Source organism: Microcaecilia unicolor, chromosome 2, assembly GCF_901765095.1.
Source record: "Microcaecilia unicolor chromosome 2, aMicUni1.1, whole genome shotgun sequence".
NCBI classification, from domain to species: Eukaryota; Metazoa; Chordata; class Amphibia; order Gymnophiona; family Siphonopidae; genus Microcaecilia; species Microcaecilia unicolor.
In genome coordinates, this window is record NC_044032.1 from 233126594 (window position 1) to 233154104 (window position 27511).

Genomic DNA, 27511 nt, shown 5'->3' on the forward strand with positions numbered 1-27511 from the left:
TGAGAAGGCCTTTGAGATAACCTGTACAACCCTTTTTCCTTGAGGCCACATAACTAAATAGCCACTAAATCCAAATGTTTCATTTATTCTGATATAAGAGGGCAATTTTCAAAGTGATGTTTTAGGGTAAATAGCACGGTATTGAGCAGAAGTGCAAGGGTGGGCAGAGCAACAGTACATGCACTTTTATATTTTCATTATAAGATGATACTAAAGAAGTTGATTTTAAGAAGTGTGTGTGGAGCTCTTTATTAGCTAATATTAGATATGAATCAAATTATTTGGCCTTACAGCAGGCAACTAAAATGATTTGGTATTTGTGCAATAGTTTAGCACTGAATAAACGGATATATTTGTAATGATTTTTATTACAGTCAAAAACAAACATGATATAAAGTAACATGAATAATAAAGGGAAAAAACAGCTTATGTCAAGCTTTCCAACATTTTGATGTAATGCATAAACAAAGAAGCTGCAGAAACATATCCCATGTGATCAGGCCTCCACTGCCACTCTTGGTCCTGCAGACTAATTTCTTGGTGTCTACAGGAGGAAGGGTCAGCGTAAGGCCAGCTAAAGTCAGATCGGTTTCCGACATTTAAAAAAAATATATATACATAGTCCTTTCCATCCCTCATCCTCCCTCCCCACCTCTCACCCCTTTTCGGACTCTCAAGTAATGGCGCTTACTGTGAAGTTCCAACTGGGCTACGTCCCTCACTCTATCCTTCCAGGCTTGCAAATGTGAAGATTTGTTCATCCATAAAGTAATATCCCTCTTTTTGTCAACAGAAACACAATGAATAAAAACTTGCAATGTTCTAAAGACAAGTTCTGATCTTTCAAAGTGGTAACATGGCCAAGTATCAGCACTGCATACGACCACTGTACAGTTTGTTGAACAATTTTAGTAAGTGATTTCAGAATCCTAAGTCCCCAATTTGACACATTCAACCAACATATGAACCAATGTGCCTTTCTTACAATTGCATTTCACACACTCCTCCCCCTTCCACTGACCCACTCAGGCTCCCTGATATCTGGTTAAGTATGCTCTGTGTAATATCCATTTCTTGTAGCTATGCTCTCCAAGCTTTTAGCATTCCTGAAACTCTCAACCTGTGAGTGGTTCCCCAATGTCCATGAACCATGTTTGAGCTAGGGAGTCCATATATGGTGTTAAGATCTAGACACTAGTTTAAGTTTATTACAACTACTTAATATAAGTTGCTGTGGCTAGTGTGGCTGTTTGCCTTAACATCCAGCTTCCTAGGTCCTTGCGCAGTCTGACAGATAAACTTTGCTACCTTAGTGCCTGCACTGCCATTAGGTCTTCTAGTTATTACTGCATGGCAGCCTGCAAGACTGAGCCAGCTGTAGGTTAATTTTATCATCATCACAGGGATCTATCCTGTCCCTCCTCTTGTTCAATCTATTTCTAAGTTCACTGGCAGCCCTTATTCAACCTTTTGGGATCTCAGTTTATTTCTATGCCAACAATATCCTACTCATTTATCCAACAAGCCCATCTTCCCCTTCAATTACCCACTTCCAGACCTGTTTGGATGAGGTCACAACTTAGTTATTTGAACATCAACTTGTACTCAACCCCGACAAAACTGCCACCTGTTGGTTCTCTGGGTCCAAAACTCCTTCCACAGATCCTGTCTTTCTATTGGGTACCTCCAGTATCCCAATTTCGTTACGTAGGTGCGATTCTCAACTCCTCTCTTTTTTGCCTCATCTCCTCTCTGAAAAAATTCTGTTTTTTCTCCTTTCTTCAAATGAGGACCATCCGCTACCTTTTTGACCACATTCACATCCACTACCTTTTTGCACGCATTCTTTCTTTCTTCACATCTCGTTTAAACTATTGTAATATTATCTACACAGGTCTCCCTTGATCTACCATGAAGAAACTACAGACTCTCCAGAACACAGTTATTAAACTACTTTATCACACCTGTCGCTCAGATAACGCAACCCCTTATTGAAACACCACCACTGGCTACCCGTTAGATACTGGATCATTTATAAAATAGCGCTTCTGACTTTCAAGGCTTACAGAATAGGTGTCACTGATTATCTTTGTCTTATTAGCCTTTACTCTCCTGCTAAGGTACTCAGCTCTTTAAAAGATCACCGCTTAGTACTACCTAGTCCTAAACTTGCACATCTGGAATCCACTAGACAAAGCACTTTTTTCTCTCTTTCCCTTCTCCCCCTCCCCCACAAATGGAATAATTTCCCCGTTCTCTTTGCAGTGACCCTTCCTTAAAGACTTTCAAATCCAATTTAAAAGCCTGGCTCTTCAGACAAGCCTCTGATGAACTAGCATACCTAGTAGTTTACTCCAGCTTGAGAATTTATTTTTTTTTTTAAAGCATTGCTCGTCTTTGTCAATCTCTGTGTGCTGTGCTGATTCTTCCTCTGTCTTTATGTAATTGGATATCTTTCCTGTTTTTTAAATGGAGTTCCCTTCCTTTTCCATTTAAAAAAAAAAATGTATATTAGCCTGTACATTGCTCTGCTCGGCCTTGGCAGCTAAAGTGGTCTAGTAAATCTCAATAAATTATAACCAGTAGTCCAGACAGATTGCCTGAATTTTAGTTAGGACTTCTAATACTTCATATTACTACTACTACTACTACTACTATTTATATTACGAACTTCCATTCATTCTGGCAGTCCCAGCACTTACTGTAGAATGCTCCAAGTGGCACCTTATCCAGAGGCATAACACCTAGCAACATGTGTTATCTATTCACTTTTTGCAACTAAGGCTCCTCTGTACTTATCCTATACCCTCTTAAAATCCACAATTCTAGGAAGGCATTCAATACATCAATTGCCCTTTGCGTGGCAAAAATGCTTCCTGAATTTTCTCTTTGGAATCTATGCTTAGAGTCCCATATCATGACCTTCTGTTTTGTTTCTACTGTAAAAGGATGGCGACAGAAACCCATGCAGTCCTCAGATACAGTGAGGAGGTATCAAACAACTTGTTTCTAGTGTATTGTTTTTTTTCTTTGAAATTTCTTGTTACATTCTGTACTTACCCGTCACATCTTTTTTCAATACTGTAAAGGCAGATGGAACAGTCAGCTCTGAACAATATCACTATGTCACGGAAAACACTAAGCAATAAGGTTTCTGACTGCACCTTGGTGACATGGGCAAATGCATTATCTAGATTGGACGTCCGCAGGTAGACTCTCAACTGCAAGAGAAAAAAAAAAAAGAAACTGTTCACAGTACAATACACTCTGGCTCTCCACTGGGATTTATAGTTTGAAAGAATATCACCAGCATGCCAAACCTTGACAAAATGAAATTTCAAACATTTTCCAAAGTGATGATTCAGTAAACTATTAGTAGAGAAAAGTATCATAGATCAACTGCATACTAACCATTCTGGCTTGCAATCTTTATTTCCAGTGTTGGAAAAATACAGAATTAACAGCTGTATCAATTCTTTGATCTAGGAACATGGAACGCTTACCTCTTCATCATGATCATTTAAATTATAACATGCAAGGACGATGAAATCATTCCACCAAGCCAAGCCACCGGTCACTATCATACTCTGCTCCTAAGATATAAACACTGAGTCAAAAAAGGAAAACTTTCATTCCTTCCACATTACCAATTTTTTTTTTTTGTAAATTATAAACTTATAGTGCATGACCTACAACTCTTGTAAAAATGTGAAAGGCAATTTTATACAAATTCAAAAAAATCCGCTGTTCAGCGGAAAACTCGAAAGCCCCATGGGAGAACACAGGTATGGAAGAAAGTGGGATGTTTGACCACCGTTGTGTTTCGGCCATTAGGCCTGCATCCTGATGTAGGCCTAACGGCCGAAACACAACGGTTGTGTCAAGTCTTTATTCATCAATAAACAAGTATTTTTAAGATCCATCTCTCCAGGTCTTGTATTTCTGTGGTCAAACATCCCACTTTCTTCCATACAAAGGCAATTTTATAAGCTGGTACCTAATTTACAGAATAAGAGCTGTTAGGAACAAAATTGGTGCCAATAATTGGCAATTACACGCATAATTCCTAGGCGCTATTCTGTAAACAGTGTGTGGCTGACAGAAGGGGTGTACATGTGGGCAGAGCATAGGTGTTAACACCAAGCAACATGCGCAGTTTATAGAATATTAATCAACTGCATGTTCAGTATGGTGCACTTAGGCATACCCACTTATGCCAGCTATTTGCCTGTCCTAAGTAGGTAGCCTAACTTCTGACATGTCAATGTGGCCTTGTGCTAGTATTCTATAATGGTTTAAGTGCGCTCTTAAGCTGCTAGAGAATTGGCGTTGAGTGTGCTAATTTATGGCACCTAAAATGATGCCACAAATTCTATAAATTCTAATTTATAGCATTGCTGCCATAGTGCTTTAAAACTAGACTACCACCATCACTGCTACCTTCAGCAGTTCACTGGTAACAACTACTGCAGTATAAGGAATGTTCACTGCTACTATTCTGAAAGGTTTTAAAGCAGCTGTATCATTTGTGATTAAAACGTCCATTTTGGCCCTCAGAACGTTTATAAATTATACATAGAAACATAGTAAATGATGGCAGTTAAAGACCACAGGGTCTATCCACTCTGCCCAAAGCGCGAGAACTGCACTCGCCACTCTGTGCAGGTTACACCCTTTCATCACAAATGCCAGCCACAGAAAGGCATTTATATTAGTGTGGTTTTGTATTTTGTCCACAGCATAGTCCGTTTCATTGTCATACGTGATTAAACCCAACCCAACAATGTTGTATTGTCCTTTTATTTGCTAATTGCAACCTTAAGATGTCATCCTCTTTCCCACTGAGATACATCTGCACTCGTAGTATATTATATGAATTTGATATAAAACATGCATATTTGATCCTGATCCATCTTTTTTCCATTTTAGGGGCACAGACAGTAGAAGTCCGCCCAGCACTAGCCTTAATTCCCAACTACTGGAGTTCTGTCTTATGGATCATTCAATGTCAATTCAACCAAAATTTGGAAACCTCCCCACTTCACCATTTCAGAAATTGATAATCTACCAGAATGCAGACCAATGTAGGAGATGAAAAACTGCAAACTTTCAGACTTCTAGCTTCAACGATTTTCAAGATACCAGCTTTTTACCAAGGGGGGAGGTCAGCACAATAAATCTCTCCAATACCATGCGTCCCACTCAAAATGGGCTGCACTTTCTGAATCTGCACAACATTCTGAATAAGTGGTGCAAATTTCACAGCTGTAGGACACTTAATGGCAGAGTTATTAAGACCTCAAAGGTGCCCAAACTTTGTCAGCCACAAACTGTACCGACCCACCACTGGATATAAAGGAGGCATCTTGAAAACCGTTGAAGATAGAAGTCTTAAAAGTTTGCAGTTTTTCATCTTCTGGTAGATTATTATTACTTTCTGAAATGGTGAGGACATGGAATGACCCTTAAAACCATCACTCAGTTTTGATTTGATTCCATCCTCTCTATATAGGGATCATCTGTGTTTTTAATTTTATCAGAATTCCATCAGAGAGAGAGAGTGGTGGATACCTGGAATATCCTCCTGATGGAGGTAGGAGACAAAAATGGTGAAGGAGGGAGTTGCAGAGTACTTAAGACTCCCATGGGGAAAACCTGACTGCTTTTTTGGAGGATTCCCAAGATTTGATGTCAACACAGCAACCCTCTTAGTCTCATTTGTAAATTAACAAGATAAATGGAATGTGTTGAAGGCATAGTTCAGGAATAAAGTATATTCCCTTTTGTAGTCACAGACAATGTTCACTCTAAGCACTATGTTGATGTGAGCAAAAACCTTTTATAAGCAAAGGACTGAGCTGAGCAAAAATGTTTTCCATTACATTACCCTGTGAGCACTTCTTACAGATTCAAACACAGTGTGCAAGCATACACAAACCAGGGGATAGATACGTGGGGCCACAGGGGCCTGGGCCCCCGTAGATTTGGCCCTGGACCCCCCTGCCGATGACCCTCTCGACCCGCCCTACCGCCGCCAACCCACCATCGCCGTCTGCTACCTTTGTTGGCGGGGGACCACAACCCCCGCCAGCTGAGGTCCTCTTCTTCCTTCGTTCTGAGTCTGACATCCTGCATGTCCTGTGAAAACAGACTCAGAAACAGAACGAAGGAAGAAGAGGACCTCGGCTGGCGGGGGTTGGGGTCCCCCGCCAGCAAAGGTAGGCGATGGCGGGGGAGGGTTGGCGGCGCGAAGGGGGGTTGAGAGGGTCATCGGCGGGGGGGGGGGGGGGGGGGTGTCAAAGTTGGTGGTGGTGGCGGGGGGTGGCTAAAATGTGTGCCCCTCACCTCGGGCTCTGGACCGCCCTCCCGCCAAAGTCTGGCTATGCCCCTGACACAAACACTTGCAGGGAGGCTTGAAAGAATTACTATGTAACTTTGTAAGTCTAAGTGCTTTGAAAATGAACCTCTATGTAACTTTGTAAGTTTAGAAGCTTTGAAAATGAGCACCTGTATGTATTATCTGTACCAAAAGGTTAAAGCAGCAGGCTGAGAACCAAATCCCACTGCTGCTTCTTGGGATCTTGGACAAATCACTTAATCCTCCATTATCCCAGGTACAAAACTTAGATTGTAAACCCTCCAGGGACAGGAAAATATCTACTGTACCTGAATGTAACATGCCCTGAGCTACTACTGAGAAAGGTGTGATCAAAATTCAGTACCTGGCACACCTCAGTACCTACAGTGCAATTCTACCATACTATAATAACAGTAACTTCCATGAGTCACACAAGAGCCTACATAGGAAAAGTCGGCACTACAAACCTTGTGGCAGACACTAAACCATCAATACACTAAGGGAAAACTGAACAAACCAGAGTATTACAGATCGATCTATCCTGCACAGACAATGCCAACAAGAAAACATGTCTCTTTCACAAACGCAGAACACAGGTCCCAGTATAGATTAAGAAACCATAAACTAAAATTAGAAATATGTAAACAAAAATTAAACCAAATCTCGAAGAAGCCAGATTCTGCATTCAGTGAACACACCAGAGAAAATAATGAATGTTTCCCTGTACTGTGCAAAATATAAAGACAGCAAACTTCAAAAACTGAAATTCCAATCACTACATTACAAATTAACAAATACAAATGAAACAAAACAAATGGAAAACAGGATATTTTATTGGACTAACATTTTTTAATTAGCTTTCAGAAGCCAAAACCTCTTTCCTCAGGTCAAGGACAGTAAGCTGCTGCTATAGTATTCTGTCCTGACCTGAGAAAGGAGATTTTGGTCTTCAACAGTTAGTCAAAAATGTATTAAAATTAGTCCAATGAAAAGAATCAATTTCATTTTCTTATAAAACACAGGTACCATACTATGTTAGAAAAGTTTTTCTACATTACTTTCTGGCCATTTACTTCACTGGTTTCTGCCTTCCTCTGTCTTCTTTTAAGTCTCTTGTCAGGATTTCCTGTCCATTTGCCAATTTTCTCTCTCCTCCTTTTCCTTTCAGCATTTATCAATTTCCCTCTTTTTTCACTGCATCTACCAGCAGTATTCCATCTTTTTCCCTCACCCGGGCTCTCCTATTTTACTTACCCTTATTCCCAGTCTTTCACTATCTCTGCCCTCTTTCTCTCCCCCTTCTATACAGGGTTTGCCCCCATCTCTCCCTTTTCATCGTTTTCTCCCTCTTATCTCTCTCCCCCCAAACACCTGCCCCTTTCTCTCCCCTCTTCCATTCAGCATCTGCCCTATTCCCCCCCCTTCTATAAAGCGTCTCCTATACAGTGTCTGCCCCCCTCTCCCTCTTTCCATCTAGTGTCTTCAGTCTCTCTCCACTTCCATCAGTACCTCCCTCATGTCTTTCCCCCAACTTCCATTAAGTGTTTGCCCTCTCTCTCCCTCTCCCCTTTCTATTCAATGTTTCTTCTTTCATTTTCCCGCTTCCATCATCTCCCTCCTGTCTCTCCCCTCTTCCATCCAGTATCTGCCCTCTATCTCCCCCCTTCTATACAGCTTCTGCCCCCTCTCTCTCCCCTTTCCATCAGCTCCCCTCTCCCCTTAGGATTTCCCACCTCTCTGTATCACTTTCTTCCACACAGCATGTGCCCCCTCCCTCACCTTTCCATCCAGCATATCCTTTTTCACGTCCCCCCTTTCATCATCTCCCTCCTCTGTTCCCCCATCTGCCCTCTTTCCTTCCCCTCTTCCATCCAGAATCTGTCATGTCTCTACCCACTTCTATACAGCGTCTGCCCCCTCTCTCTCCTTTCCATCCAGCATCTTCCTTTCTCTCTTCTCCTCTCCCCTTTCGTCATGATCTCCTTCCTGTCTTTTCTTTCCCCCGTGACATCCCTACCACTGCTTCTCCTTCTTCAAATGAGCAGCAGCAGCAAAACAGCATACCTCACTCTGGTGGGGCTGCAGCCTCTGTATGTATTGCTGCCAGCTCTGCCCTGGAACAGGAAGTCAGAGGGGCATGACCAGCAGCTGCATGTACAGAGGCTATAGCCCCGCAGGAGTGAGGCTATTTTGCCACTGCTGCTGCTCATTTGCAGAAGCAGCAACAGTAGTCAGGGTTGCATCGGGAAGGAAGTGGGGCTGCTCTTGCTGAATGGAATTCCAGAATTGCTGTGTGGGATTTTGAAAAGACGTGCATGGCCGCACATCTTAGCGGGAACAGTGATGACACAGTGATGCTCTTCCCAGATGTAGTTCATTCTACCAATTACATAAGAGTCCTTCCCTTGGTTAAAGCCTCAAGTTTTGGCTGGGGGGGGGGGGGGTCTTTCTTTTTAAAGTTTTCTTGCAAATGCTATATGCCAATTTAGGAGAGTAGTTGTACACCAAATTCACTTGGAACCTTAGTTACTTTAGAATGCTGGTTAATCTGTATTTAGATGGTAAGGTAGTAACTACCTGGGGGTAGGGGTTGGGGTGGGAGATAGTACCCCGTAATAGAGTGATCCCTATGTGCCCTACGTGAGGGAAGTTTATCTCCCTGATTTCCTATTGAATGATTACTGTCTTTTTTATTTGTTCACCATCTCTTCCTTGATATGACCTATACACACTAGTTATGTTTCATATAATCTTTTTTCTTGGTTTCTTTACTGTTTTTCTTGCATTTGATAGTGTAATTTAAACATTTCTGAAAATTACAGGGAAAAAAAAAGGTTTTAGCTGGTCTTCTGAATCATGTTAATATAATGTACATGCATATGCTCTGCTCCTTTTAATTATTTTCTATTTACATTCACTATCATAATCTCCTTTTCCAAAATTTCCCATGATTAGGAAATATTTCATTGCACCTTGATCACTACTGACATGCAGGTCCATCACCAATATCAAAAATCATTAGTTTCTGTATTGCTATATGGGTATTACGTCCCTCTTCCATCGGTTGCAGGACCAACGAAGAAGTCATTTATGTCCAGAGACACTACTTTCCTAGCATGCTCTAAGATATTTACCCAGTTATTACTGGGATAATTGAAATCCCCCATTCATATTGTTACCAAATTTGTTAGTCTACTTAATGCTGGTTAGCATTTTGCTGTCGCTTAATCCTGTACAGGTGAATGATAGCATATTTCCAGTGCTATACTCATCATCCCCATTACACATGGGATTTTTATCCAAGAAGATTCCACATTACGTTTTATGTCCTGCAGGACTATTCTATCCTTAACATGTGGTGGTTCAGTGCCACCCCTCCACCAGTTTGATCAACCCTATTGTTTCAATATAGTTTACACCCTAGTATCACAGCATCACATTTGCTATCTTCCTTCTACTAACTTTCTGAGATACCTATTATATCACCTCCATTTAGTGTTACACATTCTAACTCTGCAATCTTATTTTTCAAACTTCTGGCATTTGCATACACACAATTTAAAGTATTTTTTTTAAACTGGTATTCACAATATGCCTTTCAGTTGATAGGGATAATTTTGTATCCTTTATCTCTGTCAGTTCTTTCTTTAAATACACCTGGGCAACTTCGGCCAAAATCTCTCGGCATATTCTAACCTCCATTTTTCCGTATCTCTTGAAATACCTTATACTGAACCAGGTGTTACTGAGCAACTGTCAGCTTTCCTCTAAGATCTGCTGCTCACTCTCCTTTTTAAACATTAGCACAAACAGCTTGGTTTCTCCCTAGTTAAGGTGGAGTTCATCCTTTCAGATGGATTTGTGTTATGTAAACTAGAAAAAAGCAAATATTTTAGAGACAAACAATGAACAAGAAAGGCTACAACTCCCTACCTACACACCTTCAATTTCTATTGGCTATTTTAGTTCATTCTTTGTTTTTAGATAATAAAAAATACTGTGACGATTTTCCATCCATCACTCCATCTCTTCCTTAACATGACTTGCTAGGGTGTGGCTGCTGTACATGGTCCCCAAATTGTACTTTTCAGCCGGCATGGCTGTTAAACAGGCTCTTCTGGAAAAATTTAACTATTAAACTGTTAACACCTTCAGTGAGAAAAGTTTTTGTCTGAGAGAGCTACTTGTCATTCAGGAAGTGTTTACTCCCTGCTCCAGCTACACACCTGGGTGATGTTTCCAAACAGCTTCCATTTTTTGGAGAGTAAGGAATAATGTGCAAACCCAAACTTGCCAACCACAGCAATATTCTGTCCCAGCTTGTCAACTGTGGAGAACTGTTTAGAAATAAGCAAAACAGAATACCATTTCTTTCAGACTCCTGAACAAACAAAATATGGATTAAAATGATCAGTGTAAAAGAAATAAACCTTATTAACATTCAGATCACTGAAAGATTAGGCAAATAACAGTTTCCACTGGATAATTGCAGGTAATTGATATCTACTATAAAAATCCCCCAGACGTCTTCTAGTAAAATGTAGGGCATTGGTGAGTAATTTAGTAATTAAACATTGTACTGCAACCTGACATTACTAGGTTTCATATCAGACCCAACAGGCCTGTTCCTTGCGCTGCCAAGGGTTGGAGTTCTGTAGAAGGAAGGCTTACTGCCCCAATGGGGATGAGAGAAAAGTTTTGTTTTATACCAATAGAAGGCAGTCAAACAAAAGCAGTACTATATGCAGTTGTATCTCTAGAAGCAGATCATCATCTAGCTAACAAACTAATTATGTTGTGGTATTTGGGCAAAAACAAGGAAAACAATAGCAGCTGTGCAATCTAGTTCTCCTGAGCTAAACTGAAAAGAGGAAGAGAGGGCAAAGAAAAGTAAAACTATGTCTGTACCAGTAATCAGTTAATAGTGACAATTGTTTTAAGGTTTGTTACTCCATAAAATTCCATGTTTAATACAATAACATCTGTAGATCTTTTGTTACCTAACCAAAAACAACTCACCTTGATAGGCCAGTTGCTCTCTAAATAGGTGCTGTGGATCTAAAAAAAAAAAAAGGATACAACAGATCAGTGTGCTATATATTCATTGGCCAAAGAAATATTGACTGACTAGCAGTGCTGTATTTAAAGCAGTAAAAAAGGAGAGGATGTTTATGGGTAGATTTCAGCCTACCTTCAAGTCTTCTGCCTTCAATCACCTGAAAAGTGCCAATATTCCACACAACAGATACCCTAAAAAGCTCTTTTTGACAGTTTTTTTTTTTTTTAAACTCTGAAGTTGTTTTTAGCTGAGTTTCCTATAGGATATGCCAGTTCTATAAACTTATGCCTGTTTTTCTCCTTGTTTATTACATTTTTGAACTGTTCACCCAATTTTCCTTAAATTTCTGTCACATATAATACCTCAATGACTCCCAGCTCACATATTTATATGCTCTACACATCCAGAACTACAATCACATTTCTTTTTTTTTCCTACAGACAATCAGGCCAAGCCAGGTCAGCTGAAATATCTGCGCAGTTATTGGCACAGTGATGTATTCGGCATTTGGAAAGCTGCCCTGTCATTGGGTCAGTACCCATAGTTTGGGTACCATAAAGAGAAAAATAATCTCCAATGTTTAATGATGTATAGAGGCCAAATGAATTTCGGTTTTGGTGCTGAAACTGGTCCCAAATCCTTTTTCAGGCTGGTTCCACCTGAAATATTGTTTTAATTTTCAGCTATGTTTTTGGTTTTGGCCAAAAATGACAATGCGTTTGCGATGGAAGCAGAAAATTTGTGCTTTGTCCCATTTGTCTCCTTCCTCTCCCCAAACAGAAATTGCTCTCCTCCCAGACCCTCTCCAACCCCGAAGCCCCACTGGGCCTTTCATACAATCCCTGGTGGTCTAGGGGTATAGTCAGAGCAAAAGTGATCTCCAGTTACTCCTGCCCATTTTGGATGTGCTCTCAAAATGGCTACCATAACTAGGGCATCATTCCTGCCCTTAATACACCATTAGACCACCAGGGATTGTAAGGTGGTCTGGGGGGGGGGGGGGGGGGGGGGGGAATATTCTTTATTCCCTTTTTTTGTACTGAGATTGCAAGTAATGGAGTTATGATGATGCACAATAGTTTATATGGTAAATAGAACACTCTGAATAAATACTTTTGATACAAACTTTTTGCAGGAATTTAAGTCTGCAAATTTGGGATGATAGCCTCTCTGTAGAGTTATGACATCAGCCATCTCAGTTCTCTTTTTTTCTGCGTGAGAAGGTGCTGTTTCAAGGATTCAAGTGGGCTACCGATGTGGCCATGACTCTGACATTCTGAACTGTGATATGACCCTCCAAGGCCAGCCCAGCCTGGGCATAAGTAAAGGAAATGCAATCTGCCAGCCAAATTGAAATGGTGCACTTCCCAATGGCGACCCCAAATCTGTTGGAATCAAAAGAAACAAAAAGCTGGGCGGACTGTCTGTGGGGCCTTGTCCGCTCCATGTAGTAGGCGAATGCTCTCTTGCAATCCAAGGTGTGCAAGCTGCTTTTGCCAGGATGGGCATGAAGTTGGGGAAAGAATGTTGGCAAAACAATTGACTGGTTCAGATGGAACTCCAACACCACCATCGGTAGGAACTTAGGGTGCGTGTAGAGGACTACTCTGCTGTGATGAAACTTAGCATTTTTCATTAGGACACTATACCTTGATGCATATTTTTCTAAAGACTAGCCCTTTTCATATCTGTGGTCTAAAGTAACTTTTACCACGAAAAACTTTGTTGTTTATAAAAATTAGTTACCTATCTGTATTACTTGTCAAGTGTAATAACTTGTGAGTGCAAGTAAAGATAAGAACACACAGCTTCAATTAGGGATGCATCTTGCTCTATCATGCCTATAAACTCTCCAAATAGCATTAACCAGGAATCAAAATATGGTCAATCAAAAGGCAAATCTCAACTACAAGCAGCATGGATATAAAGAAAGTCACAGCAGATGACAAATGGACAGAAGTGATGTGTACCAACAAAAACAACTGTCTGCCCAACCACTGGCCAAAGGTTTCCTGGATGCACATAGTAACTTAATCACATGATCAATGTTTCTCTATGCTTTTTGCTAAAAATCTATGCATGTTCTGGTCTCTTATCTTCTGGGTCACTCACTATTGATGTAGCTACTGCATCTACCAGATATTTAGTTATATTTTTCATAGTGTCACCAGAAAATCATTCAACATACACCATTTGCTATTTATCACAATGGCTATGGACTACAAAGTTCACTTTTTGTAGGCTTTAATAAAATGACCATAAATAAAATGTACCTGTACAACATGCCAATGTCTGTGTCCTAGTAAAGTGCTTAAACCCTGAGAATCTAAAATTTCATCTGTGAGCAGGACTCTCTCTCTGCTTGGTTTATATTCTGAGTGTGCTGAAGTATTCCTGGGACTCTGGGCCTGTGCTGCATCTCCACTGTTCAGGTACAAGCGATCCTCTCCCTGGAGAAGTACTTGTTCCTGGTTACTCTGCACAAAAATCACCCAAAAACAGTATCAGCAGTTTTCATCAGATTAATACATAGGGAACATTACTGTCTGCTGCCACCATAAGACCAATGGAAACGTGCAACTGTTACAATTCCATATTTGACTTTTACATTTTCCTCCCTACTGAGCTGAACTTTGCATCAGCCATTTTGATATCAAGGAGCTACATTGTTGAATGCACTTATAAAGGCTATTAACATTTTAATAAATTAAGCTCCCATTAACGTTAGACTTACATTCTAACTGCATTAAATAATGTAGCCTTAATGCTGTATTACACTTGATGCACTTAGAACACTGCTTCCTAAATTTGTTTGTACCGGCTATCATGAACTACAAAGTTTTATCTAACAGGGAAACTGTTACCAAATGTCAAAGAAAACATGCTTTCCTTAGAACAAAGCATGTGATTTATTTAAAGTAGAGAAAAACAAAAATCACTTACCATGCAGGGGTTCACAGTCAGTGCACTCTTTATGAACTGAAATTGGAGAATTCCAGACTGCTGGGCCACATTCTTAGTGTCGGGCTCATAGCCAGTGCTCTGCGAGGACTCCCCAGCTATCACCCACAGGTGGTAACCTTCTGCACCCCAGCTCTAAACAGACACACAGGGAGAGCATGAAGAGATAAATATCACTACTCTGCTAAAGGCACCAATTCAAGCTGCAGAACTAGCACTCCTATTCAGACTTGCTTAAATATTGGAACAAATTAAAAATGTTTAAATTACTTCATGTTAACTCAACAATAAACTTCTTAAAGCAGCAACAGTATAAAGTTTGCTAGAAACCCAAAGGTTGAAACAAATTTAATAGATTAAAATGTTAACTGTTATATCAGCTCTAGGAAAGATATGTACTGAGGGTATGATATCTTATTGGACCAAGAAAAATATACATCTTTAAAGAAATACATACAATAGTCTGTGTACTTTTGCCAAAATATTCCTACACATACTAACATGCCAATATGCTAGTTTAATCTCATGCATTAACTTCATCCTGTAATCTCCTTTGTATTAGTCAATTAAGAAAAGCAAAGCATTGTTGCTCTCTTTTAACAGGTGTTCTCTATGGACAGCAGGGTTGATCAGGCACACGAGTGGGTGATATCTGACAGCGCTAGGACAGAACAGTTCTCCCAGAACTCGGAACTAATGTACACTTCTAAGCATGAGCAGCTCTTCCTGCATGCAGTGGTATTCTAGGCCCTTTGGTTAGTTCCATAGCTCAGTTGGTGGGGGAATGGGGGTAGGTATGAAGAGGAAAGGAATATAATGTGACAAATGAAAAGACTGTGGATAGTGGGAGTAGACTTGTTATTGCTCTAAAGTGAGCCTCCAACAGATGAAGTGTCTGGAGATAGGAGTGACGAGTGAGGTGCTCAAATTTGCAGGTAACACAGAATTATTCAGTCATTAAAATGGCAGAGGACTGCAAGGACTTGCAGAAGGATCTTTGACACTAAGAGGCTGGGCATACAAATGGTCAATGCAGTTTTAATGCATGCATATACAGGTAGGACAAAATAATCCCAACCACAGGTACAAAATGCTGCGTTCTGAGTCAACATCCAAGAAAAAGATCTTGAAGTCACTGTGGTCAATTAATTGAAATTTCCAGCCTAGGATGCTGTAGCCAGGGCTGGCCCCAACATTAGACACGACTAGGCAGTTGCCTATGGCAGCATTTTTTTTTTGGGGGGGGGGGGGGGGGAGAAGGGGGTAAAGGTATGCAAACTGTTGCTGCTTTCACACCAAAACAATAGAAATCAAACAAAATAAAACAAGGAAAAGAAAATAAGATGATATTTTTTACTGGACATAACTTAATACATTTCTTGATTAGCTTTCGAAGGTTGCCCTTCTTCGTCAGATCGGAAATAAGCAAATGTGGTAGCAGATAGTATATATAAGTGAGACATCCAAGCATTACTTTGACAGTCTGACAGGGTGGAGGTGGGTAGGAGGTATGCATGGGGACATCAAAGCATTTCATTGATATTTACCACCCTCCTCTCACCCACACCCATCCTGTTAGAATATCAATGAAATGCTTTGATGTCCCCATGCATACCTCCTACCCACCTCCACCCTGTCAGACTGTCAAAGTAATGCTTGGATGTCTCATTTATATATACTATCTGCTACCACATTTGCTTATTTCCAATCTGACGAAGAAGGGCAACCTTCGAAAGCTAATCAAGAAATGTATTAAGTTATGTCCAATAAAAAAGGTATCATCTTATTTTCTTTTCCATGTTTTATTTTATTTGATTTCTATTGATAACCTTAAGAGTGGACTAACACGGCTACCACACCTCTCTACACCAAAACAATAAAGGGGGGCAGGCAGTTTTCAAACAGCCCATTTAGCCAGTTTTAAAGAAGCTGTTTTTGCCAAATTAGTGATACCAGTCCAAATACGCCATTTGGTTTTTATTTGAGAGTGAAACATGGCTGTTTTGGGCACTGGTTCATAATTTGTCTGTGTGTGTAGTGATGCAATAAAATAGAAAATAAACTGTACATCTGGGAAGGGCCATGCATACTCAGAACTTGGAAACTCATCACCAGTTCCGAGAGTTGTTCCATGCCAGTGCTGTCAAATGCTACCCACTTGAGTGGTTGATGACAAAAAAATGTAAGGTTCAAAATCAGGGATGTCAAACTCATATTCTGGAGGGCCACAATTTTAAGGACAGCCCTAATAAATATGCATGGAACATATTTGCATACAGTGGGGAAAATGTATGCAAATTTTTCTCATTAATACTCTTTAATGACAGCCTATAAACCTGACTCATCTGCAGCCCTCCAGGATTACAGGTCAACATCCCTGCATTATATTGTATTAACTGTATTTGTAGTTTGTTTAGAAATGTATTGATGTGAAACCCCACATTCTTGCTATTGGTGCATCCTTTTTCTTATGCTTTCCTTGTTGTCGTATGCTTTTTTTTTTATTAAGGTATTCAGTGGAGTCTTCCCAACTGCCTCTTTGCTTGATAAATCATAAATCTTAAAATGAAATTTTATTTTTGAGTTGGTTTGTTTTCATCTCTAAAATGTAGGATAACTGTTTTTGCTGTGCTCACAGTACATGGTAAGCTATATCCCCTGTGTTGTGGTATTGATTATTTAAGTGTATTTACATTATATGTTTTCTTTACTGAATTATTGTGTTTTCTTTGTTGAATTCAATAAATATTTGCTTAGAAAAAAAAATACCTTGATGCTTTACAAACCACTATGTGGATTAAGTTTAAGGAAGGCGTTACAGAAATATAACATTCAAATGTCAAAAATAAGCAGCAGGTTACTGCCTACTGTATCAACTGCATTCTTTCCTTTACATGGTGAATTAGAAAAAAGTAGGGAGACCTAGGTTAAAGCTAATACCAGATATGATATTTTGAGAGAAATAAACAGCACTGTTATTAGAGAGGATTTTAGCTCTTACCATATCATCTGCCTAGTTAAATCACACCGATTGGGTGATTCACAGTTTTTCAGCGGCATACAGCTGGATAGTGCCACTGAAAATCCAGCACTATCTGGTTACATGCTGCTGAAATTTGTTCTGATTTTTACTCTGTTAATCATGTAAGTGCCTGGATAAAGTCAGGAAACTATCTGGGCACTAATCTGAATATCCACCAGCAAACCGGATAATTTCCAGCAGCCAGGCAGGACCTGGATATTCACTGTCGGGTGTCCAGATTAAGCCTGGCATTAAATATCTGGGTTGCAGTCTGCTTGTGTGGCCAGCACCTTAATCACTGACCACCAGAGTGAATATCGGGCTCTGTCTGTTCTTCACAGAGCAGTAGAAGGTAAAACAAGTAAACTATCTTAAAACAAGTTTAAAGTGTTACATTTTCATAGGGCGTACCAACACTGTACACCCTGAACTTCATTTTATGCTCATTTCTCAATTAAAGTCTCAAATGGGCAGCTACTTTAAAATACATAGATCTATCTATACTGTAATATGCATTAATATTGCTAATTACCATACAGCTGATCTTCAGAGGCTCTTTTTTGGTGCCATCGGATTGGTACCTAAAACCAAAGACAAAAGATTATCAGCAGGGATGGAAAAATGTTCAGAAAACGTAGATGCTCAGATGGCAGCCAACGTTCCCAAGTTCTTAAAAGGCTGGATGTGGAGCAGGAGAATTAATCTTTATAGCTTTTATGTAATCTAATGTTTTTGCACTATTTTTTATTCTTTGTTCCTTCTCCCACCCTTCTTCCTCTTCTGCACATCAGAAGCTACTCACTCCCTGCCTGTTCCAAGCCCTGGTCCCTCTCATCCTGGGACCACTGCTGCTCTGACAGAAAAAACATACAACTGCTGCTCATGCTTGTCTGGTTGCCAATATGTTTTATAGTCTAGGACCACTGCTTGGATACCAGAGCTACAACCACTAATGCTTTTTTCTAGTTTAAGACCACTGCAGCTCTTAACAGCCCTGGGTTCACTACTGCTCCTTCTCCAATCTGATCCAATGCTACATCTTTCTGCCCCAGCAGCCAATGTTTTTTCTAGGCTAAGTACCACTGCTCTTCCATCAGGGAGATCTGGTATATAGACTTTATCCGGCCTTGAATATTGGCATATTTATAGTCTAATACTTCCACACACTTAGATAGAACATTTCAATTTTTCCACAGCTCAATGCAGGCTCTTTGCATTCTTTGGATTATGCATGCATGGAAATAAAACTCAAGTTAGAGGACTGTATTGAAAGGGCTCGGCTATGCTTTTATTCCTATCAGGAACAAACTGTTGAGACTTCATAATGCTTTCATTCTTTTCCCCACTTAAACAGAGTCTCTTTTCTATTAAAGTGACAAATAGTAGCACAAGAGATGGGTTTTACAGATTTGGTGACCGACCCACATGGCATGATGGCACATACTTTGCTAGTAGGGCTAAACAGGGTGGAGTTTGAGTGCAGCATGGGTACAATTCACAATATGCATACAAAATTGTAAAATATGCTAAATTTATGTGCACACTAATGTAGGCATGATTTCTGCTGCTTACACTAGTATATTATCAAGAGACACTTATGTATTTATAAAATAGTTTATAAACAACTGGAGAATCTGAAGGTGGACAAAGCTATGGGGCCGGATGGGATACATCCCAGGATACTGAAGGAGCTCAGAGAGGTCCTGGCAGGACCTCTTAAAGATTTATTTAATAGATTTTTAGAGACGGGAGAGGTTCCGCGAGATTGGAGATGAGTGGATGTGGTCCCTCTCCACAGAAGTGGAGACAGGGAAGAAGTGGGAAACTACAGACCGGTAAGTCTCACATCGGTGGTAGGAAAAATAATGGCGTCGCTGCTGAAAGAAAAGATAGTTAACTTTCTAGAAGCCAACGGTTCCGTGGAATCTTAGCGGAGATTGGGTGGCGACGCCGGTAACTGGGAAACAAAACGGGACGTGGCCAGACTTCTATGGTCTACGCCCTGATTGTGACTGAATAGATAGGGATGGGCTGGAGCGTAAATTTTAAGGGGCTTCGACATTAGCTTCAGAACTTAGTACAAGAATAATACGGACAAATCAAACTCGGGTATACATATAAAGGGAAAGGGAAATGGGACTTGATATACCACCTTTCTGAGGTTTTTGCAACTACATTCAAAGCGGTTTACATATATTCAGGTACCACGGGCAATGGAGGGTTAAGTGACTTGCCCAGAGTCACAAGGAGCTACAGTGGGAATCGAACTCAGTTCCTCAGGATCAAAGTCCACTGCACTAACCACTAGGCTACTCTATCACATACCATGTAAGATGAGTTTATCTTGTTGGGCAGACTGATTGACCGTACAGGTCTTTATCTGCCGTCATCTACTATATATGTTACCTAAGTAGGTGCCTTCTTCCCTCTTAAATAAGGTGCCCTGTTACAAAATTACCTTCCACATGGTTAAAATAGAAGGGAAATAGTTATTTTCAATATTATACATACTTTTAAGATTAAATTTAAAGTGACTTTGTTTTTCAACATCTCATGCAAGTAGGCAAACAACTTTCCAAGTTCAATCCAACACTCATCAGTCCATCATCCCACCTATGTCTTCTTGGCCTCATCAGATAGTACCAAGACACTATTTGCTTGAAAGTTCAGAAAAAAAAAAGGATCATACATAATTATAATCTCATCTCTTACACAAATGTTTATGAAACTGGTAACTCAGAGGCATTGTTTGCTTTAACAATGAATTTTTTAATGTTATGCTGAGGTAGGAAAACTGCAAATGCTCTGAAGTTCAGCACTTGTTCTTGGCTTGGGTTTGAGTGAAGTCACAACTCTGGTTAGCTCAGAGCTTCTCCTCCTGGTGGGTTGCTCAAAATTAAACAAAAAGAAAACAGAAGAACAGCCAGGGGGGTGAAAAGGAAAGGGAGTGTCAACCGTGTTTCTCACAGGGCACAAGGGTTATCAGCATCTTCTGCTGAATTTTAGGCTTGTGGGTAACAATTAGGTCTTACCTGTTGATTTTTTTTCCATTAGTCCTTCCCACTATTCCAGAACCTGTGGGATAGTTGTGTCCATCAAACAGTGGGCAGAAGCAGAGAACTGAAAACTGAGCTAAGATATCTCTCTCTTGGCATCCAGTCCAGCTCCTCAGTATTTATGTAGACAAGCAGTAAGGATAAACTCAGAATAAACACAATAACCTTAAAAAACTCACTAACCTAACACTAACCAGATGAGCAAACATGTGTGGACCTCTCACCTTCAGACAACTTATAGAGAACAAGACATATGCAGGGAGCACCGTGCAAGGTGACAATCATTATTTGACCCATTACTTCACACCGACTATACATCTCAGAAACCTCGGACAGACCTCTGGAATAGTGAAAGACTAATGGAAAGAAAATTATCAGGTAAGAACTAATTTCTCCTTCCATTATGAAGATTCCCACTACTCCAGAGCCTGTGGGAAGTTCAAAAGTAATTCCTAGAGGTGGGATCCTGGCAACACCAACCTGAGGACTGAAGTTCCAAAACTGGCTTCCAAGCACACTTGTGAAGATGAGGCTTCTGCTCCCACTCTCCAGCAGGCCTCACTGGCCTGTGGCCTCTGAACAGGACTCCAAACAGTCTCTTCCCAGCATCCTGAGCAATCCAACCTCAAGCTCCTGGGCCCCTTTCTCACTCAGGGTGAGCTGGTTCTCAGTATGCAAATTGTATGCAGATTAGCATGTTATCCTTTCACGCTCAGGGTGACCTGGTTCTCCAGAGGCAAAATTAAACAGGTCTTACCAACAGCATATTCAGGCAATTCTTTATTCCAGCCCCTGGGCACAGTTCTTCTAGCTTAAATACTTTATACATTTACATATCTTCACACTGAGCTTCCCCACACAGATTCCTGGGCTCAGCATTAACCTCAATACTTTGGGGACTTCTAACCCCAGGCTTTGCAGCCTGCTTCTCAGTACTGGGACACACAGCCCTACTTCTTCTTTGGACACCCAGTCCTTCCTTCCTTGGACACCCAGTCCTTTCTTTGAACACACAGTTCCTTTAAGTACTGAGGCTACACAGTCCAACACTTATGCTTTAGGGACTTCTTACCCCAGCCTGTTTTTCTTCCTTGAGCACACAGTCCACCACAAGTCCATAGGGTTTAGCCAGTTCTTTCCAGCGGGATTCTCTTTCTTCAGCTACCAGCTCTCTTCTTTTCCTTTCACATCTCAGGTGGGGTATAAAGTGGTTAATTAGCGACACAGGACCCAGCCCATAACCTCCTACACCTGTGGACTTCCCAGGGCTCTCCCCGGTCCTAGCGACCTCCACCTATTCTCCTAGCGCCCTCTAGTGGCCTACCCCGGACATCCTGGACATTTTTAGGGGAACAGCGCCATCTAGTGGCCTGCCCCAGCTAGGACAGCCTCTTATTTATCACACACTGCAATGTCCACCCTGTAGTGCTTGGCAAAAGTATGCAGCGTCGACCATGTCGCCACCTTGCAAATATCCGCCAGAGACAGTAAAGTAGTCTCAGCCTAGGATGTTGCTGTGCACTTCAGAGAATGAGCCCATAAGGCCTGAGGATCCTGCTTCCACAAAACCAAACAAATCGACGCCATCTAGTAACTGTGGGCTTGGAAGCCATGATGCCAAGCCTCTGTTTACCAAAAAGCACAAATCGTCTGTCCGATTTCCAGCTATGACTTCCAGATATCTAATGAGGTCTCTACGCACATCGAGAAACTTCAAAGAAGAATACAGAGCATTCTCGTCTTCTCTGTGAGGATGGAGGCTCCACAGATTGGTTGAGATGAAATGCCGATACCACTTTCAAAAGGAGCTATGCGCAGGGAGACCCTGCCTCCAAGCAACAAATAAAAGGATCAAGACAAGAGAGCCTGAAGCTCTGAAACCCTATATGCCAATGCAACAGCCACCAAGCACACATTTAACGTAAGATCTTTCAAGAAGGCATCTCAAGAGCCTTTTCCCTGTTCAGACTGTGGAACTGGAACAATGGCCCAGAGCACCAGCAAGGAATCTACGGTGGCCTGAACCTCAACTGCCTTTGTTCCCTTTCGACAAGGAGACTGCAAGAAGAGAGGAGTGAACTCCAACTTGTAACTTTTGGTATGAATATCCAGAACCCACTGGTCTGATGCGATTTCAGCCCGCTCCTCCCGAAACTCTTGAAGACATCCTCCCACTGGAGGAAGAGAACAGTGGACCAGCCTTCCATCATTGTGAAGCTCAGGAGGCATTGGGTGCTCTAGCTGACTGAAGGAGGACTTCCTGTCCACACAAAAGGAAGATTGGCAAGCCTGAAAGCGGGACTTCTAACTATATCGCTGATGACCAAGCCGGTACCGTCTGCTGTCTCAAAATCGAGAGCCCCCTGAAGACAGATGACCAGAGGCTTTCAGCTTATCCTCCAGTGACCACTGTGGCTTTATTTCTCTCAGTTCTTTCACCAAGTTACTGAGATCTTCTCCAAATAGCAACTTGCCCCAAAAGGGCAGTTTAACTAGATGTGATTGATGCTGCATCCAGTGCCCAATAACACAACCAGAGTTCCCAATGTGCCATGACAACCAGACATACTGCGGACTGTAACCCATAGCATGTCATAAATAGCATCCACCAAGTAGGCCAACCCTGCCTCCAGCTGGGCATTACAGCACACGTCTTGTGTTGCCAACACCACTTCAGGCATGCGCTTGCCACAAACGAGTTGCACACTGTTGTTTGACGGCCCAAAGAGATCACTTCAAAAGTTTGTTTCAATGAGCCTTCTAGCTTCATATCCTGTATTCATATCCTGTAGGTCTTTTAGGGCAATGCCCCTCTTTCACCAGCAAGGTGATGATCTTAGTCACCGCTGTAACCAAGCAGCCCACCCTGGGAAGCTCCAATTTATCTTTCTCCTCTAGAACTTCTGTGCCAGAACCGGTGGTGGGAGGCGGGGCTGGTAGTTGGGAGGCGGGGATAGTGCTGGGCAGACTTATACGGTCTGTGCCCTAAAAAGGACAGGTACAAATCAAGTTAAGGTATACACAAAAAGTAGCACATATGAGTTTATCTTGTTGGGCAGACTGGATGGACCGTGCAGGTCTTTTTCTGCCGTCATCTACTATGTTACTATGTAAGCCATGGCTCTTCCTACTCTCAGCCACGCCTTCACTGAGATCCATTCTGTTGTAATCAGGTTCTGAATGTCTAGATGCATCAGAAAGGCCTTAAGAGGACCTCTAAGCCCCCTCATGATCAATGAAGATGGACCTCCCAATGCCAAAGCAGAAGCTTCCCCAAAAAGAAAAGTACCACCAGTGCCTCAGAAATAAGAGTAATGACCTCCTCTTTATGAAACAGCCTCAGCATTTTCAGATCATCCCCCTAATCCAATGGCTCCTTGGCTCCTCTGAATAGACCAAAGCCACATCAGATAAGAAGGGAGTAGCAGAGATAACCTCATCTGCCCACTCCTGGAGGTCTAAACGAGATCTCTTAGGAGCCAAAGGGGCAGTGGGGCGAGAAATTGAAGCACCTTGCTGCAACTTTGACTGTCCTGTGCTTCAGTTAACAGGCCTGGTGTAAGAGCAATATAAACTGCGGAGGAAACAAAGATCCCGATGCAGCTGAATGCTCTGTTGGGCTGTGAGGCTGTAAAATGGCGGCTGTGCTCCACGCATGATCAACCAGAGGGGCTGCTCCTCAGGGCAAGTCACCCTGACAAAATGGGCACTTGTTCCTGCGCATTCCTGCATCCAACTGTGCACCGACCCTGTTGGAGAGCCTGAAGATATCGGAATATTTGGAAGCTGCGCTGAATACCAAGAAGTGCTGCTGCCAACCATTTCCTCCTCGTCCTGCAGGATTCCCTGCTTGCACGTACTGCAATACCCCAATGCTGGCTGGTGGGTCCCATAGCAGGAACACCATTTAACTGCCTCAAGGGGTCACGTGATGCTACCAACCTAGCAGGATGACCAGGGGAAGTGTTCCATGCCTCAATCTCACCATCTACGATAATCCTCCATAGCATCCCTACTGAACAGCTATCACTATCCATGCAACCTGAAGTCAGCTGCTTGTGGGATATGCCAAATAAAGGCACAAAAATACCTACAGAATCATCATGCACCACGGTGTCCAAAATGGCAACGGAGGGCAGCACTCCTGTCACTCCCGATGAGGCCACTGTACTTGAACTCAAAAAACACCTCATGACAGTAATGAAGAACAAGTTATCTCAAATACACCTGGTTATACAGGAGATTAAAGATGGCTTTCACTCGCACAATCAACGTTTTCTACAAGTCAAGGAAAGCATTGTCCAGCAAGAGGTCCGGAGAGCAAGTTTGAAGACGTGGGTGCAGGAACTCGAGTGCATCACCCACCAACTGGAAGAGTGAGTGAAGAATCATGAAGACCGCAGTCAGCGGAACAACCTCTAGCTCATGGGGCTCCCAGAGTCTGTAAAGGCTGGAGAGTTGTGGGAATGGCTTGAGGAATGGCTCTGACCATGCTGCAGTAAGGTGGAGGCTCTCATGCGTTTCAGATAGAGCCAGCACAGAGGCTGGAGGAAAACCACTGTCATCTTTGGAATACTGAACTATGCTTACAAAGAACGTATTTTGCAAAAATATAGAGCTGTCTAACCTCTGCACTACAAATATTTGAAGCTTTTGCTTTTTCAGGACTTTGCTAACACGGTAGCAGCCCAAAAAAAGCAATGACACCTTCCTGTATGGATCTATACAAGGGGGGGGGGGGGGGGGGGGGGGTTCAAAGTTTCTTTGCAATATCCTGCTAAAGTGTGCTTTCTTCACCATGGTAAGACCATCTTTTTTGATGACCCAAAGGAACTTGGGTCCTTTATATACAGAGACTGCCGAATGGAGAGCACTGGGAGTAATGCCCATGCATACCATAGTTTGAATTTTTTTCAGTAACGGATGTTCAGCTTTTGCAACAGGACCTTGAGCAATGGGTAGGTGTTGCGGTACAATGCAACATTACAGCGCTGTGCCTTGGAGAAGTGGGATGGCTGTGTTTGTTTTTGGTTGTGCATGCTTTTGGCTGTGTAAGCGTTAGTTGCCTAAGCACGTGTTTCTGACCCCAGTTCCGTCTGAGGTGCCTTGGCTATCCTCTCAACATGACAGAGGAGTGTGACTTGGATATTTTTGGTGCCATGTTTCTAAGCGAGTGCTTTCTACCAGCTTGGGAACTGTACTGCTATGACTGAAAGAAGCAGATGTATGGGGGGACCTTTTCTGGATTTAGTTGGTTGGCAATTTTACCCTGACCCCCCCCCTCCCCCGGTCACAGTGCTGTTCTTCAGTGCCCTCACTCCGTGCATAGAGTGGGGCACCCAAGTGGGCTCTCTGTTTATTCTAGTATTTTGAAGTATGTCAATGAATCAAGGTAAGGTGGGAGGGAGGGGTTGGGGGGGGGGGGGAGAGGGCAGGTCCTTTTTGCTGGAATTCTGTGGCTGTTGAGTGGGGGCTGTATGTTGGGGGGTAGCTAGTGTGCTTAGAATGAGTGTGGATGGCTGGGTGCATGGGAGGGGATGATGTGTGTATGGGACCCCAGAGATTTGCTTGAGGGGTGTTATGGTACAGCTAAGGGGGGGGCGGGCATACATCTCACCAGGGGAGTCTAGCTGGGGGCCTCCTCAGTTGTATTTTGTTCCTGTCATGTAATAATGCCTTTCCTTTGTGTTTAGGACCATGGCTATGCTCACCACAGTTACGCGGAATGTTGATGGCAAGAACTCTCCTGTGAAACAGGCTAAAGTATTAACTTTGCTTTTCTATAGGAGACCCACTAAACTGCAGTAGAGAATTAGAAACTTAGTGCTCCTGGATGGGTGAAGTGTTTTACTCCTCCTTCAATAGGCAACAGAGGGGAGCTGCTATCCTGATCCTTCAGATGCATAAATCTATTCAGGATAAAGAGGGACGGTTTGTTCTTGTGTAGGGCCAGAGGCTATTGCTGTGCTCAGTGTATGTGCCTAATGTCTACAATCAACAGTTTTTCTCTGTTCTGGTATCTCATGTAGCTGCTCACCCGGATTACCATTTATTGCTTGGTGGTGACTTTAATATTAGTTAACCCCTTGATAGTCTGCAAACCTCCAAAAGTAGTGGGGAAAGACCATACATCAAAGGAATTGAATTTTCTTATGCAGCAGCTTGGGCTTGTGGACATTTGGCGCTCCCTCAATACAGATGAATCTGACTTTACCTATTACTCTCATGCACATAATTTGTATGGTTGCTTAGATTATTTGTTGTTCTTTCTCCAAGTACTCCCAAATGTAGATAGAGTGCGCATTGATGTGGGACACTGTCATACCAGGATACAAATTATAATGCAGTGACAAGATTGATCAAATTGGTGGAGGAGTAGAATTGTATGTTAAGGAGGGCCTTGAATCAAATAGACTAAAATTTCTACAGGACAAGAAATACATCTTGGAAGCCCTATGAATTGAAATGCCATGTGTAAAGGGGAAAAGTATAGCGATAGGAGTGTACTACCATCCACCTGGCCAGGATAAACAGACAGATGTAGAAATGTTATCAGAAATTAGGGAGGCTAACAAACTGGGGAACACAATAATAATGGGTGATTTCAATTACCCCGATATTGACTGGATAAATGTAACATCAGTGCATGCTAGAGAGGTGAAATTCCTTGGTGGAATCAAGGGCTGCTTTATGGAGCAGTTGGTTCAGGAGCCAACAAGAGGAGGAACAATTCTAGACCTAGTCCTTAGTGGAGCAAATAATCTAGTGCAGGAGGTAATGGTGCTGGGGCCTCTGGAGTTAAATACGCAAAGGAAATCCAGTATGTTAGCATTTAACTTTCAAAAAGGAGACTATGATAAAATGAGAATGGTGAAAAAAAAAAAAAAAAAACTTAGAAGAGCAGCTGTGAAAGTAAAAAATTTACACTAGGTGTGGATGCTGTTCAAAAATACCATCCCAGAAGCCCAGGCCAAATATATTTTGTGTATTAAAAAAAAGGAGGAAGGAAGACCAAACGACAGACGGCATGGTTAAAAAGTGAGGTGAAGCAAACT

General features: G+C 41.9%; 1 protein-coding gene across 3 annotated transcripts in view; it reads right to left on the reverse strand.

Annotated features, from left to right (window-relative positions):
* The window catches only part of RIC1 (RIC1 homolog, RAB6A GEF complex partner 1), a 195493-nt gene that overhangs the window by 44171 nt on the left and 123811 nt on the right, over positions 1 to 27511 (reverse strand). For all 3 annotated transcript variants that reach the window (XM_030193794.1, XM_030193795.1, XM_030193792.1), the window contains exons 10-16: positions 17933 to 17981; positions 14361 to 14513; positions 13691 to 13894; positions 11378 to 11416; positions 10585 to 10695; positions 3504 to 3593; positions 3061 to 3221 (exon numbers count right to left, since the gene is read on the reverse strand). In XM_030193794.1, the coding sequence (XP_030049654.1) occupies positions 3061 to 3221; positions 3504 to 3593; positions 10585 to 10695; positions 11378 to 11416; positions 13691 to 13894; positions 14361 to 14513; positions 17933 to 17981 (807 nt within the window). The remainder of the gene's footprint in view (positions 1 to 3060; positions 3222 to 3503; positions 3594 to 10584; positions 10696 to 11377; positions 11417 to 13690; positions 13895 to 14360; positions 14514 to 17932; positions 17982 to 27511) is intronic.